Here is a 21,126-nt window from a genome sequence, read left to right as displayed (position 1 = left end):
TTCAAGTGCTGTGAAGAAACTCGTACTTAAAAGATTTACCAATATATTACGAAATTCTTTGTAACAAATCTGCAGTACAAAATAAAGTCCCGTGTTCAATAATGTAAAGATTTGACCAAAAGGTTGATCATTTTATTCATAAATAGAAATTGGTATTTTGTATTTACGGTGTATCATATCTTAAACATTTATTTGTTATAGTTGCAAAATAAATCTTGGGAATACGCCAATCACAATATCTTATTCATATTTTATTGAAATAATTATGATCTTGGTCAAAGTAGAGAACAATGTATCACCACATTGAAATGTTCCATCCATGAAAAACGGAAAGAAATGACTGCATGTGTAAATAATAAATGGAATTAAAAAAAAAAAAACTATCTGTTTTACGTAAGTCCTTAAATGCAACATGACCCGGAATACGGCTGGTGCAGAGTGGGTGTGGTCAAAGTTGTGTCACTTCTGATCCCAGTCGGCTACTAGCTCCTTGGGTTCTCTTGCAAACCATAAGTACTTATACTTCTCGTTGTAGCACAGTCACTAAAATACTGCCCTTAGATTTCATATCAAGAATTCATGCATATTTAAATCGTTAACTTTAAACCATTTAAATGGTGCCCATCCACGTGTTTGTGAGAAGCAAACGTAGAACCCAGCGACCTGAGGATCGTTGCTAACTAGCATACCTCCTAGCAAGCTTGTCAACAGGTCGATGTTGTGCCAGTGGATTCCTTTTCAGCGCGTATTTTCATTGTGTTTTAGTTTACTAATCTTATCGTGCTAATAGATGTTATTGAGTTTGTAGAGAGGGCCAAACGCACGGCTTCTCAAACTGAACGATACAAAATCCTCAAACCACCTGTCAAAATGAAACTACTGAGAGCTGGGACATGACACGAGACAGGTTAGTGGATACTAAGTTAGTTTCCTCTTTTTCTGGGAAGATAAATTCTATTACTCTGCACGATACCAGTTATGGTTGTGATTTTGACTGACTAACACTAGTCTATATCTTTCTATATCTAATTATAGATTCTTCATTCGTAGAGCAAATTGATTCAATTGGGGTTGGACTTCTCGATCATTTGTTAGTAATGTTATTTGCAGCTCAGGTGTGCTGATGCAGGATTCATCTAACTGCCATGTCAGTCTGTGCAATTGTATTTCTACAAAACAAACAAACAAATACAACTGTTATTTTATATACTGCTTCACAAGTTTTAGTACATAGTATTATTTCTGAAAAGCTTTTTTTGTAACTATTTTTTTTGAGGAAGCTGTTATTGTATTGTTTATGCTTGTTTAAATTTGAGTGGAGGTATACACATTTTAGAATTATTAGTAGTTTCTGTGCATTTTTCTTGACAACCAAGCAACTCGTCTGTCATTTGTTTATTGGATCACATTTTTGTACGCATTAACAGCAATATTGTAGTTTCACAGGCATTTTTCTGTTTATGGTTAGCTTTTAAGCAAGCACTTAAAAAGCTATTCAAAATTAAAGCAGTCAACAACATACTGGGCTACTTACTGTCAATCCTAACAAGGTATTTTAACACAACATGGAGGCCAAAGAGTAACTGACCAAGCTTGACAAACAGTATACCGAATATTAATGCATTGTCTCTTGGGAAAAAAATATTATTATGGTCCACCACATGTTGCTGTAGACAAACATAAGTCTTGTCACTTTCAACTATGTTCCTCTTAAATTTATTCACAATTTTTGACCTTCAACTAAAGTGATTATTTCTCCTTTGCAGGGTTATGTAGGTAACCAGCAAATACTGACCCTGAACTGGAACGACATAAAATGGTGACTCTTTTGCCTTTTATGCCTCCATTCTCATGACATGAACATGCAGATATGGGCATCCTAAGATTGGTAGGCAGAATCATGGGTAGGATCAGTACGTTCAGGTCCTACCAGTTTTTACTCCTTCTGGCTGCCGCACTTGCTGTCGTAGCTTTTTACTACTTTGGCTCAGAGAAGCAGAACTTCTCCAGCACGACAAAGAGAATCAAGCAGACACAAGTGAATCACAACACCAATAGAAATGATGCAGACTTAACTGTCGACACAGGGTTCTCTCACCTGGCTGGACCTGAGGAGGAAGAAGGGGAAGATCCAGGAGGGCAGAGTGAAGGATTTAGATCCAAGAGAAGGGACACTGAGGCGGTAGACCAACACTACCATGTACTCATGATGTTTACTAAAGTGGACAAAAGCCGGAGCCTGCAGGACAAGTTCAGGGTAGCCATGTTGTCACTGGTGAAGCACGGGCGCTTCCTGGATGGAGAGGTGCTGGTGCTTAATTTTGTGAGCGACCAGGCCAGCAGAGAACTGGGAGAGAAGATGCTGCAGGAATTCCTCCTAGACGCCACGTTCAAATATGAGGTAGGTGGTGGGGGTTTCCTAAAGCTGTTAGTGATGTTTTTTTAATGGTATTCTGACAAAAGAATAGGAAATCAGCAAATGGTTTGACTTCATAATGGAAAAATTTTGTGGAGCAAAATTTAATGTCTTTGCATTAAAATCATTTAAATCTCCAAACATTTCCAACAGAGAAACTTTTGTAATTTTTGGTCCTTTTTATTCAACTTGTCGGGGTTAGATTCTCATCGCAGTCAAAGAAAGTCAATAATCTTTTGTTGTTTAAGTGTTGTACTTCTATGGGATCAGATAGATGCAGCTCCAGATAAAACACTTTTTGAAAAAAAAAGTGAAACAAATAAACTTCTGTCTTCAAGTACACTCATAATACGTAGGCTGCTAATGGTTATATACTAATTCAACACATGGGGGCACTGTTGTCCTACCAAACTCATCCCCTCTCTGCAGGGATATCCCTCCCCTTTTGTGTTCTCCTGCCAAAAACAAGGATTATGTCCCTTCTGTCTTTTTGTCTTCACTTTAAGCAACATTTTCTATCCTTTTTGTATTTCTTGTATTATCCCAATTCATCCTCAGTTGATTCTCCCCATTTTGTCTCAACACCCAAAGCCGTTGTGGTTGAACGTTGCAGCTCTGTATTAACTCAGAATGATCCCATGTGTACTTTGGATTGGGTTCGAGTTGCTCAGCTCGGCGTCTTGGCAGTTTTGTGCAGGCTGGTTGGTCTGGTGTCTGTTCAGTTCGCTCCCTCTACATGGACTCGACATTGAGTACACACACACACGCGCTACACACATGAAGTGTGAAGTAATAGACCTGCTTCAATAAAAATGAAACGTATTTCAGAAATTTTCAGCGTGTCTGAGTCTGTGATGATGTGTAAAACTGGTGGGATGTAAAGTGCTTTTCACACTGAGCTTATGGTGCTGGTGTTAGTTGATAATGAGTCCCCCACCATGCATTATTGTTCATGTTTACACTGACGAGGTGATCATGTTCACAGATGCCTTATTGTGCAGCTAGACTGAACCAGACTGCCTCTTATCCGTTAAAAGCTGGAAGTGCATTGCAAAAAGCTGCATGCAGTACTTGGTGCATGGATAGATCCATTTTTTTTAAACAAATAAAAGCAAAATGATCCAGATGAATAATTCTCCAGAATATATGTTTATTTGAATTCTCATTGTTAGTTGCTGAGTAATCTTGTTAAATATTCATGATCTCAGTATTGACTATAATAAATAGGTTGGATTTTTTTTCTATCATGGAGAAGCCCAGCGGAGAGAAAGCGAATGGAGTCAGTTTGGAGTAGGGATGGACACGTGGCCCATTAACACAAAATATATTCCGGCAGATTGACAAAGGTCATGTGGCAGAAAGTCAGTCCACTCAGGCATGTAAATACGGTCCAGCGGATGTTTGCATCAAGCATCATAATGAGCATGAAAGGTGATACCAAGCATGTCTGTTAATGCCGGGTTGACTGGTTTGAATGTTGCATAAACTGATGATGGCAGTGGTCAGATAAGAAACAAATGATTTGAGCTGATGGAAAAGCAACACTTCCTCAGTTGACCTCTTGATACCACTGAGGTCCACTATGGAAGGTTGAAGAAGTGTTGCCTGGTCTGATGATGCCTTGATTTCTGGCATATGAATAATTCAAGCTGCCGGTGATGGTGGATCAGACTAAGGAGTCTTTTCTTAGAACACTGTGATCCGCCTAGTATCATTTCAACACCACAGCCTGCCTGAGTGTTGTCTGATCACGTCCATCCCTTAATAGCCACAGAGTAGCCATCCTGTAATGGCCGCTTCCAGCAGGTTAATGCACTAAGTCACAGCTGTGTGTGAACTGTCACTTTTTTTCATTCTTTGATATAAATTTTGCTCCATGGAGTCCAACTGCCCAGTTCGTACCTGCAGGCTGTTGCTTCAGGGCTCCATCACTGTCAGGGTATCATTCCAGCTTTTAAGCATGGCTTGACATAACAAATCATGAAATATTGCATTGTTTTCACTGCCAGCAAAATTACAGCCACCGTCTCCTCTGTCATGGACATGCACGGGCCCACAGAGGGGCGGCCAGAGTTACAGATGGGATGGGGACTCCCCAGGGTTGGACTGTGATGACGGAAGTTGAACATGTTGACATCCTTGTCTGCTCACGCTGAGTGTCGTTCCTGTTAATTATTTATCTGAGAGGAGCTGAGGCTAAAACAGCAGTTACGAAAGACTCTAAACCTCCATCACTTCCCAACAAATTCACTGAACCAGTTATTATTTGCAACAAACAGCCTACAGAGGTCCTATTGCCCAGAGGCTTTGCTCATTATTGCTGACCATCATCGACACACTCATACACAAACAAACACACGCATAACTCATGTCATTAAGTCTGTGTCATCTGGTGCAAATGACTGAACAGGAATTCTCAAGTGGGTTCGTCACATCAGAATTTTAAATTCTAGGCGGAGCTCATGTTTTCAGGAATGTTTGGTAGTTGTGATATTTCAAAATAGAATTTGAAATCATTGTAACTGCGCTTTGTCAAATCTATCCCAAAACGTCACACTTTCTAAATGCAGCCTGAAGACAGCCTTAAGATGAACATAAGTCATAGTCACAGCACCACCTAGTGGTTATAAGCAAGCAAGCCTGATGTTCCAAACATCATTTGATGTACATCAAATGCAAACTCTGTTGAATATATGTGATATACAGCAACATAATACACAGTAAGTGTGTGCTCACTTCTGCCACCTAGTGGGCCCAGTGATATTTGGACTGTATTGTTCGCATCTGTCTGCTGCTTCATACAAAATCCGGATATTATCAGACACACACTCCGGCATGTATGGGGGTGCAAGGGACCACTCAGCGCTTTTTATGGTATTCCCAGTAGGACCTGAGTGCAAAAGTTCCAGTGGCTCTAAGTTAAGTTATAAGCTCTCTAAGTGCTTTCTAGTTTGCCGACAGTTTTCTCCATGAATTGTTCATCTGCTCTGCAATCACACACAGTCTTTAAAAACAGATCTGCTGTGAAGGTGTAAGGATGATAATTTGGAGAAACATACACTACATATACACGTTTTGAAACTGCTCAAACGTGCAACATGAAACCTGAGGACGCTCAATGGAATTTAGGTGGGCGTCCAGCAAGACTGTGTCTCACCATCGCGACAAATATTTCAAGTCAGCACTTTGAAAAGATTCAAGGTAGTGTCTTCCAACACAAACTTTGTGGTTTGGTCCTAGCCGGGGACAGTGAAATGGGTACTTCCAGTCAGTTTTCCGTCTGAGACTGCAGGAGAGCGTCCACTTCAAATGGCAGCATGAATTTTCAGCAGCAAATGGGTTCCAACTGAGTTTGTGTGGTTTGATAACAATTTTTCAAGAGCTCCTTTTTTTTGGTTTACTTCACAAATGGCAACCAGAAAAATTATGTCATAAGGACCAAAAAAATTCAAACGTTACACACTGTGACATACTGATGAATAGGATTTGCTCCGTTTGTTTCCCCTAATCCATTTGTTAGCCGCATATTTTGGATAATCCCAAATTATCTTGGTATGTGAGCCAGATCAAGGCATAAAATAATTCAACAATGTAGTGGAAGAACACTTCCTCTTGTGATAAAACATCAGTATTTTATATCCTGGAGCTGATTCTCTCATTATTATGAGGATAGTATCATGATCGTATTCTATCCCACGATACTGCGAGTCCCACCACAAGAAATGGACCACACTGGACGAACCATCAAAAGCTGAGATGACATGTAACAGCAGTCTCAGAATATCTGATTGCATGTTTGTTTTTCCCTCTGCACGCAGGTTGTGTTCCATGATGTCGTGGCTCTCACACACAAGCTCTTTCCCATCGTGGAGGCCATGCAGAAGCACTTCAGCGCCGGCTCAGGAGCTTACTACAGCGACGCCATCTTCTTCCTGTCTGTAGCCATGCACCACATCATGCCTGACAGTAAGAACAACATGTTTCTCCTGTAATTACATCTGCAGAGTTCTCAAGGTGCGGGTGTCGGTGACAGCAGCCACACCGATACTATTTCTGATCGACTGGTGTTTTTCACACTTGGTTCTGAGGAGTGTTATTGATAGTTTTATTGAGGCACGTGCTACTTATTAGCATTGATACCTACCTGCATTATCTACAACACACTTAACTGGTAATATGCCCTTTTATAAATTAGTCACAGCCCATATATAATTAAGTTAACTTAAACAGGAACTGGTACAAATTGGAGACTGATTTCTGGGATTTCTGTAGTCACACTAAAATAATTTTGTGGAACGGAATTTTTTTTTTTCCCTTAAAACTTAAACAACATAAACAGCAACATGACTTTTCCAGAATATGTGGAAATGGAATAGCACAAATTAGGCATCATAATTCAATAAGGCAAATCTAATTGTTTTTCATGAAATAAATTCAGTTAGCTGTTAACCAAAAAAACAAAAAAGGAATCTATGCAAAGGATATTTTCTTCTTTGCATAGCTGTGGCTTAAGTGCACTGGGATGCTCACATGTGTATCCCTACATTGCCGGTGCACAGCTGGAAGAGACAGCGCGAGCAGGTATCTAAAAGACACGTGGCATGCTGCAGGGGCCCTGGGGAGCTGCAAAGGAAGGATGTATTGTGTTGCTGTTGCCTATTTGTGCCCCTGTGCTGTTTCTGACTGATGGCAGCACTCTCTCCCTCCCTCTCTTTCCTCTGTCATTGGCTGTTGAGGTTCAGTTCAGTGAATGTGTTGCATTAGGCATTAGGCATTGCTCTATAAATGAACCGAACCATTAAGCTTTGAGGTTTGAATCGATAGTCTCTAGAGGTGCACACGTGAAAGCTGTTTCTGTCCGGCAGCTGGACTCTGTCCCACAGGGTGACTGCATTTCCTGGTGCCACAGTTGGTACCATATAAGGATCATCATACGGGTTTGTTCTTTTTTGATTTAAGTGAAGTGAATTCAGCTTGATATATAAAATATTTAATAATATTAGTTTGTATTAATAATTTCAAAGAAATTGATGGAACAGTTTGAATCAAAACCTCAACCTTTTATTTAAAATTTTTTTTATACAATTTGTCCAATTCAAGACTCGGCAGTCTAAATCTTGAAGGGTTTGTGGATAGTTATTTATGTAGTATCACTTACAGAACTTCCCGAGGAAGCAAGTGAAAGAGAGGCGACATATTCAGTTTGCAGGATGAAAAGCAATATGTTAATGTACCTAATTCATGTTTTTGTAAGAGAAATAACGAATTTGATGATGATTAAATCTAGCTAGTTGTGTTGAATGTTGTAAGGGTGCAAAAAAGATCGGAGGTTCTGCTGCTTGGTCATTTTGAATCTTTGTTTTGGAAGATCAACTACGATACTCTTATCATGAGTTTCCATTATTAGGCTTGTTATAGTATTACACACACACACACACACTAGCACGAGGGCTGCACATTTATCCAGATTTTAGCTCGCTGCAACTTTCATATCGCTGGAGGGTGCAGCATGTGTTCAAGCCTCATTCTGCATCAAAATACCACTTTCAAATGTCATATTGTGATGATACAGACACATCCTTATGACACATCATTTTCTACAGATCGGGAAAAAAAATCATTTTATGGAATTTCTAACAGAACCACTCTGTCATCAGTGAAATGGGTTTTTCAAAGGAAATGAAAATCATGAGTTAAAAAATGAACTTCAGATCATCTAAATTGCAATACTAGGGACAATATTTTCGACAATAGCCCCTAATTCTCACTAAGGAGTGTAGTTCTGTAGAGATGCGGAAAGTCATTTAAATTTAAAGAGAAAATGTCACGTGAGCTCGTTTTGATAGCAGTGTTGGTCACATTGTCCGTCCTTCGCAGATGGGAAATGAAGTTGGCCAATGGAGATCTGTCACTATTCATGATGCAGTTCCTAGGAAACACGCTGTTTTTCGTTTGTTTTTAATGGGCCGGTGTTCGGTGATTACGCATCCTCCAGAGGTATCAACAAGTTGGGACTTGAGTTCCTGCCATACAGACAGTCTTAATTTTCCATCTCATGTCAGTGTCCCATTTGGGAACCATCCCTCAGATACCGCGACGAATCCAATCGGTCTAAAAAAAAAACTAAAAAAAAAAAAAACCTTGGCTCACGTCTCTGTACACAAATCATGATGTTTTGGATCAGGTGTAAAGCAGAACACAACAATTACTTTACTGTCACACTGTGGATTTCACACATTGCTGGACGCTGACGAACCATCTCAGTCATGAAGCGTGTTTAATTTGTCGGCATTCTCCCCAGTCGGCCGTGTCACTGCAAGCAGCGGGACATTGATAACCTCGTGGCAGATGACAAGCAAGGCACTGCAGTGTGTGTTCAAGCCTCATTCTGCATCAAATATCATATTGTGACGTTACAGAGACGTCCTTATAACACATCACATTCTATAGCTGTAAAAAAACTTCTTCATTTGATAGAAATTCTAACTTAGATGTATATTTTGCCTCTGCTAATGTCGGAATTATTCCGTATAAGTGAAGATGTTAACTGGAAATGAGGAGATGAGGTGGTAGTGGGATTCTGCTTTCAGCAGCATAAATAACCACCAGTAATTTTACCCACAACCAACCAGCAACAGTGTAATGTGAGGGCCTTTTGTTTTCAGGGATTCTGAAGTCTTGCAACAGTTTTAAGGTTATATTTGTTTGTAACTGGCATTCAAGAATTCATTTCACAGTTTTCCAGGAATGACCGCGGTTTTCTGCTGATCCTGTGAAAGCCGTGCCCCTGCCATACCTCTCCAGAGCCAATAACACAAGAGCTGAATAGAACTGACCCCGCCCCCCGATTACTGCAAGCATGTTCCGTGATACCGAATGCATTTCTTTGTATATATAGTGAATGTTCTTGCAGCAGGACATGTGTCTACTTCTAAATTCGCAGAAAAAATAAAAAAGGTTGAAATTTTTATCATGTGATCAGAAGAACTGAGCGTTTTTCCAGTGAATGTTAGAACAGACGACAATGACCCCCAATAAATTGGCTCTAAGTGCTCACATCAAGACTGATATTAAGCTGTAATGTGATTGACCCACTTTGAAAAAAAATGCTTTGTTAGATAACAAGGTCTCCATTGTGTTGTTGTCACAGAGTTGAGGTGTAGTTAATTAGGACTATCAAATTTGACCTGAGCCTCGGGCCAACTCGAATTCACCATAACGACATTATCCCTCTGACTAACGTGCAGCTCACCTGTAAGCAGTGCAGTGTCACAAACTAAAAGGCGAACATTTATTTTATCCTCGTTAATTTTCATTCAGCTCACTTGGTTCAACAGCAGCTGTAAATAATGAAAGAAGCTGCCAGTTTCATGATTGCCTCAGTATTCTAGTATATATTGCAGTATACCGTGATGCAGACGTGTTTTTTTTTCTATTAACTGTGTAATACGGTAAGGCTGGGGTGATTAATGGCATCAGTCACCATTAGTTTACCCTTAAAGTGAACAAGGGATTGCAATTATCCTTGAAATGAAACTAAGTAGTTATTACGAACATCGTTGGGTGCTAAAAGGTCACAACCGTGCATCTTTTATCCCTCTTTTTTTATTTTTTGCATGTTCTTTGGCTCTGGTATAAGGTGTAAAACAACCCACAATATTGATTGAATGTTTTTATGCCAAGAAAATCAGATGGTACAAATGAGTTTTTATACATTTCATTGTTTTTGCATCCATGAACCACGTGCTACCTGTTGAAGATTGTTTTAAGATGGTGGATTTGTCAAATCTAAACCTCATGCTTTTCAACCAAATCTGTCTTATTCACAGCCTATTTTACCATATTTAAGTCATAATCTATTATACGCAGTGGAAAAACCCACCCGTACCCCTCAGCCCTACTTTCACCCTGACAGGACTTTGTGTCAGGTCATTGATCCAACATCAAACCCACCTCATCACCATGTTGTAACAATTTAAGACCCTCTTCCTGATGTACTGCCACTAGTTAAGCCCCGCTGGTGCACACAAACAGTGCTGACCTCTCAGAGATTACTCTTCAGAGCCGCTCTCTGTTGCCACAGTACATGAAGGCATTGTGATGGGCAGCTTCCTTGTTTGGAGAGCATAGAAAACAGGTTGTTGCTCTTTGTCGAGTGTTCTTTTTCGATCGCTTGTTTCAACAGAAACCGGAATATGGTAAAAGTCTAGCTGCACAAGCTTTTGGTTCAGCCGTATTATCCTGCCGTAGTAATACTGTATTTTTATAGTGCAGTTGGATTTGAGATTGATTTATTCCCAAATGCACACTTTTTTGTCAGACATCTGTCTATTCAGCCTATGTTTACAACATCATCACCTTACCAGGAATCCTGAGAGTCAGTTCTAAGATGAACGTACAAGGAGCAAGACAATAAGTGGTGTTGTTTGCCAAGGCCTTGTAGTACAAGATTCATTTGTTTGGTTTTCAGCGGGTAGATTGAATGCAAGCATCAGATTATAGAGGAATGAAACAGGGATGTAACAGGAACAGATGATGCAGTACCAATGTCAGTGTTAAAATTCTTCCAGACATGACAGTACTTGTTTTTTCTATGGCATGGAAAGTACCAGAGGGACTGGACGTACTGGTGATACTTGATAACAGTATGCAGCAAGTGCAGGTGCCGCAACAGGTCTGCTTGTGGAGAAAAAAAAAAAAAAGTCTACGATGAAGGCACCACCCATGTACTGCTGCGTAAGCATGTGTGTGGGCAGGCGAGCGAGATTTTGTGTGTGTGTGTGTGTGTGTGTGTGTGTGTCACTGGGTGCAGCAGGGTGCACTGCATCTAACCCCAGGGTTGGATGCAGTTCAGGGAAACAAGGAAATGTGCACAAAATACATCAAGGCATGGAAGTGATCAGATTCTGTGAAAATCAATAATTCAATTTGGCTGCGTCAGGGAGAGAGCGTTTCAGATCGAACATTTGCTGTGATCTGCTGAGAGCTTGACATGATTTTTGTAATCAGTCCCGTGTTTTACCTGCCGACCTGTACCAGCGTGTGACGGCTGGAACAGTGACGGTCACACCGAGGCCCTGCTCCTGCCAGCCCCATCCCATCTTTCTATACTTAGTTCCCCTGTGATTGTGACCATCAATAATAAGGTATTTATTTTCATTTCCTTATAAACTGGCATTGGAAAGTGAAGAGCCATAACCAGTCACATGTGTTTTATTTACTGTCAGTCATAGAGGGACATAGAGAATAGTACTGATGATCTTTAAAAAAAAAAACCAAAAGCTGTATTTTTCATGATGCACAGATATAAACAATGAAACAGCTGCAGAAAGTGGAGCTGGTTTTATGTCAGCATGACTACAGATCGGTTCACGACGTATTTATACCGAAACTGCTTGTGTCTTGTGCCAACTAGACAGTTGTGTGCTTCTCAGCTTAACTGAAAAGGCAATACAAAGGTGGCGTGATGCAGGCAGCCTATAATTAAGAGAAAATAATTACTTTCTTTGTAGTGGAAGATATGTGTTCAACATGTTTGTTAGACTGAGGGGACTCCTGTGTTTCAGTGTGAACACAACTCTTCACCGTCAAGTTTGTATTTCAAGTGTTGCAACTTTATTTTCCCTCTAATGATAATTTATTTGTATCCCTGAGAACGCACCATAAACAGCAACAATATTTTATGTTATTTTTCTTGTAGCTGGTTTTGTGTGGCCAGAATTCTTAAGGCTTTTTGACTTTGCAATAAAATTGATAGGCCGTTTTTGAGGGTTGACGGTGTTTTCTGGTGGATCTTTCATTCCAGGAGCTGTATTGCAGAAGGAGCCAGCCACTTATATATTAGGCTTGAAGCTAATATCCATTCATAGCCACTACCCACAAACAACAGCAAAACTGTCCAAAAATGTCAATTTACGCTTTGATTGGAGAAAAAAATCAAAATAAAAAACCCAACTGTGCTGTGGACAAGCACAGATAAGCACAAGCACTATTGGTTCAGTGTCATCAGCGTCAATCTAAATATACGCAGGTGGCTCTTCCTGAATTCTGGGGTTATACAGTAGTCATACAACAGTGAAACAAAATATCCAGGAGCGAAAGACACCTATTTGTGAGTAATGTTAGGTGTAATATGGTCTTCAGCTGAGCTCTGAAGGTGCCAGACAACCCTTCGGTGGGGTAACGTAGCACCATCTGGTCACATTTACTAATTCCAAATTAGAGGCCATCCGTTACCTCTCCAGCTGATGTGTCAAATTGTTTTCATCAGTACAATAATGGTGTGTCCATGGCACTATTCCGGAGTACTTCCCATCCTTTCATTACCATGCCAACAAGCAAAACATAGGAAGTTGAAACAATAAACAGATGAAAACCAGAATATCCTGGATACAGTTTTATTCACAAACAAGATACAGAGCTAATCTTTCATAGTATTTACACTACAGCTGTCAAATTGGGCACTTTGAGGTTTTTGTATTCCATGTTTAACAGAACTCTTGTTCTATTTTCGACGGAGGCTCTTGGAGGTGATTAGGCAGGCGTTGGATGAAGTCATAGTGTGCAATCAGCTGATTTGCACAGTTGCTAAGTTAAAAAAAAGCTTCATTTCAGTATTTCTGTAAATTCTGAAGACAAATGACCATTATTTGCCTTGGCTTAACCACTGTGAGGGATTTAAGCTATTGTTTTAGTAAATTTACACACATTAATGTCACAATAATGACCCACTTTTGCAAACATCACAATACAGTGGGTGCTAGGAGTCACATGATGATGCCTTGTCAAAGCTATTGCACATATGGTGATTCTGGGGTGTTCGTCTTTCAGGCCTGACCCGTATAGTTCAGCTTGACCTGGATCTGAAGTACAGGACCAACATCAGGGACCTCTTCCAGGAATTTGACCGCTTCACTCCAGGGGCAGTAATCGGCATCACCAGAGAGATGCAGCCTGTCTACAGGTACGTCGTGTGACAGAACACATCAGCTTTTACAGACGCCAATTTGACAAGAACATCCAAAATACTCAGATTCTCAGGGAACAGCGTTTGAGTGTCAGCTGATAACACAGAGCACCAGACCATCTACTGTGAGTTCAAGATGTATTCTTGTTATATCAGTGGCCGCCATGCGCTACCAGTATTTAAAAAGTTGCTGGACAACAGAACTTTTGGACTATGGAGTAAATAAACAAGCCACTGGTTCGCTTTGGAAAGAAATCAGAGATGGACTGCGGCGGTTGTCAGTCTTAACAATTCTTCTAGAAGTAGTTGGAATGGTAAAAATCTCCTCTGTACACATCCCAGTGCAGTCCCTCTAAACATCAGTACTTCCTGAGAAATAACCAAAATTTGTTCATAGCGCAGAGCATCGGAAACTTTATGTTTTATGGGTTAATAACTATTCTGTCTGGGTTAAAAAAAAACAAAGAAAAACTGAACAGATTTCACTTAGTTTTCTCAATCCCAGATGGAGTCAATGTTGTTATGTGCCTCACTTGCATGTCCAGACAATTTTTTCTTCTTCTTCTTCTTTTTTTGGTCACACTTTCTAAGTGAGAAAGAACTTCAGAAGTCTCGCACACAGACTCAGATTCACAAGAACCACTAGAGTGTTTGCATTCTGTCTTCTTCAACAAACAAAAAAGTCATAATACGACGTGACCAGTGTAACCCTCGTCATTTATGTAGAGGGTCAGAAACCTGTGTGCATACTTGTAAACCAAAAAAAGAAACTCCAAACAACAAGCAGAAATTCAACGGGAGTGAATTATGGTCGTTGGAGGAGTGGTGTCAGGTCTGAGTTTTTGTCTTGCTTTTTGTTCAATGGGAAGCGTTTGTACATTTGAGATAAATATGTGCCTTTGTTAGCAAGAAGAAAGCTGATGAGCGTGAAGTTTTGAGTCTCAACATATCAACACTCCATATCATCCACCATAGTTCCCATCATCCATCAGCTTGTTTTTCTCCATCACATCCGTGTTGTCTGAATCAGGTAATTTTTGCACCAGCTGCAGCTGTGTGTGTGTGTGTGTGTGTGTGTGTGTGTGTGTGTGTGTGTGTGTTACAGTTTTTAACCTCTTTGTTCCTCAAAGATTTTTTACATCCTTCACCAAGATACTAAAACAAACATGCCTGGACCGTTTAGACTACTTCACTGTTTTCCAGCCAGACAGCATCAAAACAGGATGCCACTCTGTGTGTGTGTGTGTGTGTGTGTGTGTGTGTGTGTGTGTGTGTGTGTGTGTGTGTGTGTGTGTGTGTGTGTGTGCGCGTTTGAGAGAGAGAGAGAGAGAGGTGTAGTAAGGTCAGGTTGGAGGTCTCATGTTCCAGCTGCTTACTGGAAATAAACATACAACCAGGTGGTCTCCCCCTGGGTTTGAAATACTGTGTGAATTAAACAAAAGTGGTATTTTACTTACAAGGCATTAAGACAACCACTGTTATTAATGCATACTGACATGAAAACAGACACCATACATATCAAACAGTGTCGTGATCGTTACAGGATTTTGTTATCAGTGGAAATGTTGCAGGCGCGTGTGTGTGCGTGAGACAGTAAAGCTCAGTCCGCACAACTGTAACTGGTGATGTCAGGTTGCTGCGTAAGTAGATTCAGAATTGGAGCCATTGCTTTCCTGGCAGGACTGTGCTGGCACCAGTGTCTCCAAACAGATCTGTATCTACTCTGACGCTGTGGCCCTGTTGCCCAGGACTCTGGGAAGCCCCCGCTAACGTTGTTCCTGTATGATCAGACACTTTTAAATGCACAGCTTTACTTCATATTCAAGGCAGAGAAAGCTTTTATGATTGAGTGTCTTATCTCTTAATTGTATGAACTGTTTTCCTACCAGCTTATTATCAGTATTTGTTTTGAGTTTAGAGCTACATTCCCGGACCAGTTTTTTTTTTTTTTCAAACACCCCCCCCCCCCTCCTCTTTTTAAAGGAAATTGAAATGGTGACATGGGTTGGTGGTTTACGTCACAGAGACTCTGAAGGATATTACTTTTTTTCCCAGTCAGTACTGGTTTCCAACGAGGCCATAATAGGTCAAGTGAAAAGAACTGATGTAATTTCAGAGGATTAGGAATGCACGAACCAACGTCCCCAGTCACAGTATGATACGTGGATACCAAGACAGAGTACCGTTGTTCCGTGCGGAAGACGCTGGGCTCATTTTTATTTGGACTTGATTGAAGCATTTTAAAATTTTTGTGATGATTAAGCTAACGCATCGTCACATAAGCTGCTAGCAAGCCCATCTAAAAGGGTGTGGGATTGAGATATATATATTTTATTTTATTTTATTTTTTTAATTAAATCTTAGCATTGGACAGCCGATTGTGTGCATCCTCTTCACTGGAGTGTTTTCCTGTTTTCAGTTTAGAGGGCTCTCAGCTCCCACACTGATTGGATGCTAATGGAAAGCGCTTTATGCAGGAGAAGGTGTCCTCCCACCAGCCGCATTCAAAGCACATCCTGTCACTGAAAAGTTCATTATGGGAAAAATGCCACGTCTTTTCCCCGTTGGCTACATTTGAAGTGTTTTAAAACCCAAGAGACAATGTCCACTTACATAAGTGTCATCAACAACCACGACCACACATAATGAGAGGCTTTGGCCAGAAGCTCTGTCCTGATTTACGAATCGGTCGTCTCTGTCCTACGGTGCGTCCCGCATCTTCCTCGTTTGTTTGCAATTATGCTCGCATGTTTGTGTTTCTCGTCTCACTGTGAACTTCTTTTTTAAACCTCAATAAAAGCCCTTCTTCAGGTGTGCCAAACTGCAGCATGATAAAAAAAAAGAAGTGGATAATTCCCCCGTGCACCCCAGAATTAGAGTTTTTTTTCTGTTAGCGAGAGTGTGTAATGCGGTTTTCAAAGAGCATCATGTTCCTTGTCCTGAGCAAAGTGGAGGACATTTTTAGGTGAGATAGCAGCACTGAATGTCCCCATCACCTATTAATGCTTCTCATTCTTCCAGCAGAGCAACAGACACTTGAAATGTTGGCGGAGGAAATAGAGCAGTAGAGGAGGCACATGGAGGAGCTAACAGCTTTTAAGTAATTGACAGATGATAAAGCTTCATTCTGTCCTGGCAGCTCAAATCTTACACTTGAGATAATAAAGGAAAAGCAACTTGCGTAATTTGAAAAATGAGAATTGATGCAGGCACGGGAGCATCACCGTGTTTCCAGAATTTATGATGTAATATCAGCATCCTCCTGTTTCACCTTCCTTGAATTTTGGATGAAAATGAAAACAGGTGTTTGGTATGTAGGGGATAGCGCAGTTACGCTGGTAATAGTAAACACATGCCTTCGTGCATCAAGTCTGCATTTCCTCTGTAAAGAGTTCCTGATGTTCCTTATGCAAGAAACTTGCCTGGAGATGTTTACATGACTGTGTGATGCCGCTGATGTCCTCACAAAAAGTACAGTTTAAACCCACGAGTGCGTCAGTTAACATACAAATGAATCCATTTGAAAAGAAATAAACGGATTAGTATTCGTTTAATTCATTATATATTTAACTTTCATGCAAATTGTAGCCTTTTTTGCCACATTTTTAACCTAACTCATTCATCCTGCGTCAAATGTTTCTGGAATTGACTCAAAATCCAGCTGGTGGTTTTGTTTTGTAACTTTGCTGTAATCGACAGTAAAGTAGCCTTCATGTGTCATCGCATCTGAATAAAATACTTTAAAATGTTAATAAGAGAGTTGAGTAAAAGCATCACAAGCTGTTTATTTAAATTGGAATAAATAAAATATTATCTATTATCTTTTGTCAACATTTTTTTATTGCCTGCCATCACAAGCTGTATGGCGTTAGTCCTGATTTATAGCTGTTATGACCGCAGTTTATTTCACTTAATACACTGATGTCATAAAGCAGACTGGAAAAGTCTGTGTTGATGTTCTGCAACTGACTGAGCTCACTCTCAATGTGTAGCAGGGCACGTACGCCAAGTGTGTGTGTGTGTGTGTGTGTGTGTTTTTAAATATAACAAGTGGTTTTCCGCAGGGGCTGCAAAGTCCCCGGCTACCAAAGCAACACACTGACTGAAACCGTGTGGACACAGCAAAGAGAAGCGCTACAGCTGCTGGATATAGGGCAGTAATAATATCAAAGCATGACTCTGAGAAACTGCTCCCACTGGATTTCATCAAGCTGCACAGAGAGCGAGTTGTACAATAAGGAGCATAATTTCTTCTCCACCATTTTCCCACACGTGCCAATATGCAGCGAGAAGGCAGGCAACGCAAAGCTGTTAATACGTTTCATCAACATCTCCGCGTCAGTTAAAGAGCAAATTTGTGTCATTTATTGCCATATGTCAAAAATTGGAGCATGGCTCCATCTAATCTATAGTTAGCCTCATACTGAGAATGCTAATTTAATTCTGTGTTCAATAAAGGGTTTGTTCATTCGTCCTCGTGTTCGGGAAGGACATAGTCTATATATCTGGACAACGTGACTACTTCTTCCACTGTGCACAAATTAAGACAAAATATTCTGTGCAGGAGAGATCCAGTCATGTCACATGCCATCCTTTTACTGAGGAACATCTTGTTTTTACTGTCGGAGCTAGCGATTTCATTTGTTTACCTCCTGTGTGGCCTCTGACACATGAAGGTGATGATGGTCGGTTCCACCATGCCTGCTTTATAACAACTCATATCTGGTAACTGATCCAACATCAAGTCAGTTCTCCCCATAGTTTGTTTCCTACGTTGCTGAATTGGTGACAAGGAGTTTCAGCCCGTCAACCTGGGATTCGCCAGAATTACTAGAATTCTTAGCCTGGTTAGATAAAGTTGGTGTGGTGTCTGCTTAGCTTTTTTGATGTGTATCACCCCAACAGAAGTCTGTAAATACCTCTGTGTCTTTTGATATTCTACTTTCTGATATCCCGCCACTGTTTCATAGCATCAAGTAATCAAATTTATCACCAAAATGAACTATTCAACGACACAGGATGGACTGTGTAGTAAACAATGTAGGGTCACGTAGCACGTCCTGACAGATAAAGCCTTAAAATGCTTGCTGTTGTTCAGTCGTGAGTGTGACTGAGATAATCAAATTTCGGGACCCGTAAGCAGAATTGTTACACACATGGTTCTTTGAATCTAAACTTCATCCAACATCCTATTTTTCAGTGTAGCAGGCCCGCCCCAGGTCCAGTCAGCTGGCCAAAACTCAAATATTTCTCACGAACTCAACCTCCTGGGGCTCAACTCACTTTTAACATCTGGTCCCAAGACGCGTTTAGTTTTTTAGACACCTCCCATCTGTTGTCGTCTCATCTGATGATATTTTCCGAGGACACTTATTTAATAAAAACTTTTTGCTCTTCTTAATAAGGTCATCTTTGGGAGTGGAGAAAACTATCAAAGGGACTGTAGGGCTTCTTGAGTGAAGCTTTGTATCATTTACCAACTTCAGAGTTGGTATGCTGGCAGGACAGGCGGCTGAGTTGGCACCAGCCTCTGGCACATGCTCGGGATCCGCTCTCTTCCTGTTTTGGCCGCTGGGATGTTTATTCAGCAAATGTGGACCAGAGCAGAGTTGCTCCCCACTTTTTTAAATGTACAGCAGCGACAAAATACCTGAAAGCTACATTTTACCAAATGTGCAAAAGCTCATCAGAAATAAAGCTAAGCTCAATCCTCAAACAAAAACCCGGGTAACCCGCGGATCCTGGCTCGTGCCAAGTTCTGCCTGCCTTGCCTTGGTTTAGGTGGATTTACTGTAGCACAAAACAACAGACACAAACAAACAAAAAACACCTTAAAGGCAGTTAATCAGCTTTAGATCACCGTCACAAAAGTAATGGCCCCAGAAAAATTATTTGCATATGTGTTGGTGTTTGCGGGGTAAGTTGGCAAGCAACATCGGCAGTTAACTAGGTTAATCACAAACTAGTAAACTGACTTTATTCTCCTCTGCAGTGAATTGTAGAAGTGCTGGTGTGACCATGGCCCTCACCTCGACAAAGCACTTTTGTCATGCAGCTGACATGTCGACTAAGCTGACGCCTCTCCTCTTCTTCACACACAGACACACATTCTGGCAGTATCGTAAGGAAAACCCTCAGACCAGAGTAGGCGATCCTCCACCTGAGGGCCTACCAGGTTTCAACAGTGGCGTCATGTTACTGGACTTGGGTGCAATGAGGGCTTCGACTCTTTACAACCAGCTTCTGCAGCCGAACAACGTGGCCAAACTTGCCGATCAGTACCGCTTCAGGGGCCACCTCGGGGACCAGGACTTCTTCACCATGATTGGCATGGAGCACCCTGAACTCTTTTACTCTCTGGCCTGTGGCTGGAACCGGCAACTGTGCACCTGGTGGAGGGACCACGGGTACGGAGATGTTTTCCAGTTGTATTACCGCTGTGATGGACCCGTCTACATCTATCATGGCAACTGCAACAGCCAAATACCAGACGACTGACCAACGAGGCGGACCAGAACTTAATAGAACACATCTACAATATAGTTAAAGGCAGCGTTTTCCTGACCGCTAGACTGTGTCTGCCCCCTGCTGGTCACGGGGCTGCATAGGTGCCCTCGTTTACAGATTTGATACTTGAAGACATTTGAAGAAGTGAGGCTCATCTGGGAACGAACAAATACACCGTCCACATCAACGTCTTCTTTTTAAAAATGTTCTGTTCCATATCCGTTGAATAAATGCATTTGTTTTGCCGAGAATCCAAAAGACCACTTCAACACAACAAGATGTGAGCTATTTTTCAGATATCTGATCAATTCAACTATTATATGTGATGGCCATAGTGTCAACAACTTGTCATACAACTCAAGCTTTTCATCGCCTGCAGCGTCACTCCCTATCTTTTAAGAGCCACGTTTCCTTGAAAACACATCTTTTTGTGTCGTATGAAGGCCAAACACCCCACAATCACTCAAAGAACTCCCTGGGAGGGCAGAGGAGGGGGCTGGAGGAGACAATAGCCAGCAAAGATGGTACATCTAGCTTTTGTTGGTGACTTCCACTTGAAGTTTACCTGAGGCCAAATATGAAGAAGCGGTCAAGCTGGCAGGCGCGTGACTACAGACTCAGACTGACCCACTTTCAGTTTTCTTGCTGTGCTCAATGAGCTGGCACTCGCTTTCAAAGAAATGTCAACACTCAATATTCATCAGGCAGGAAATTGTTTGAGGTGATTTTACAACACAGTGGCAGTGCAGCAGTTGAGTGTCCTGCGCCATCGACGGAGTCAAACAAAGGCTACTGACGACACATCACTCCTAATCAATATGCTTCCCTTGAAGTCCCCCAGAAACTGATCAATGTTTCACAGTATCACTCCATAGTTTCCATAGCTGGTAGTGAGAAGAAAAAAAATCTGTGTAAATATTGAAAAATAGCTTCAATTCTTGGTTCCTAATGGCACTTTACTGACTCCACAACCGTTGGATTTATTGTGTTAAGTTCAACGATTTTTCTAATCTTTTGTACATTTGATCTAAGCCTCTCGGTAATGATCAATTTTGTCATCTTAAAAAAAAACAAAAAAAAAACACTTTAATTCATCCAAGGCGTTAAGATAATATTATTTATTTTGTATTTGGGTCTTCCTTTAAGTGTCTGTACTCTCCTTTGGGTCTGCAAAAAAGAGGAGCAACTCTAAGGAAGACGCTTGTGTGAAATCATTAAGACAGGAAAATGCAACAAA

At 41.0% G+C, this 21,126-nt stretch overlaps 1 protein-coding gene across 1 annotated transcript; it reads left to right on the top strand.

Moving 5' to 3' along the window:
- The first annotated feature begins 442 nt into the window (after positions 1-442).
- xxylt1 (xyloside xylosyltransferase 1) lies at positions 443-20,981 on the top strand. The gene is made up of 5 exons (XM_086225229.1): positions 443-907; positions 1,767-2,401; positions 6,235-6,382; positions 13,247-13,379; positions 19,484-20,981. The coding sequence occupies exons 2-5, from the start codon at positions 1,871-1,873 to the stop codon at positions 19,878-19,880; spliced, it is 1,209 nt and encodes a 402-aa protein (XP_086081355.1). The 5' UTR covers positions 443-907; positions 1,767-1,870; the 3' UTR covers positions 19,881-20,981.
- The last annotated feature ends 145 nt before the right edge of the window (positions 20,982-21,126 follow it).

The sequence above is a fragment of the Aulostomus chinensis genome, chromosome 14 (assembly GCF_037954235.1).
Source record: "Aulostomus chinensis isolate RoL2024-O1b breed Wild chromosome 14, RoL_Achi_v1.0, whole genome shotgun sequence".
NCBI classification, from domain to species: Eukaryota; Metazoa; Chordata; class Actinopteri; order Syngnathiformes; family Aulostomidae; genus Aulostomus; species Aulostomus chinensis.
The sequence above is the reverse complement of the archived record's forward strand: the minus strand, read 5'-3'. Positions and strand labels throughout refer to the sequence as shown.

Bases quoted from the DNA above. Each gene is read 5' to 3' on its own strand.
- xxylt1 (XM_086225229.1), top strand. From the start codon at position 1,871: ATGGGCATCCTAAGATTGGTAGGCAGAATCATGGGTAGGATCAGTACG. The intron at 2,402-6,234 runs GTAGGTGGTGGG...CTCTGCACGCAG, and splicing joins ACGCCACGTTCAAATATGAG to GTTGTGTTCCATGATGTCGT. The intron at 6,383-13,246 runs GTAAGAACAACA...TTCGTCTTTCAG, and splicing joins GCACCACATCATGCCTGACA to GCCTGACCCGTATAGTTCAG.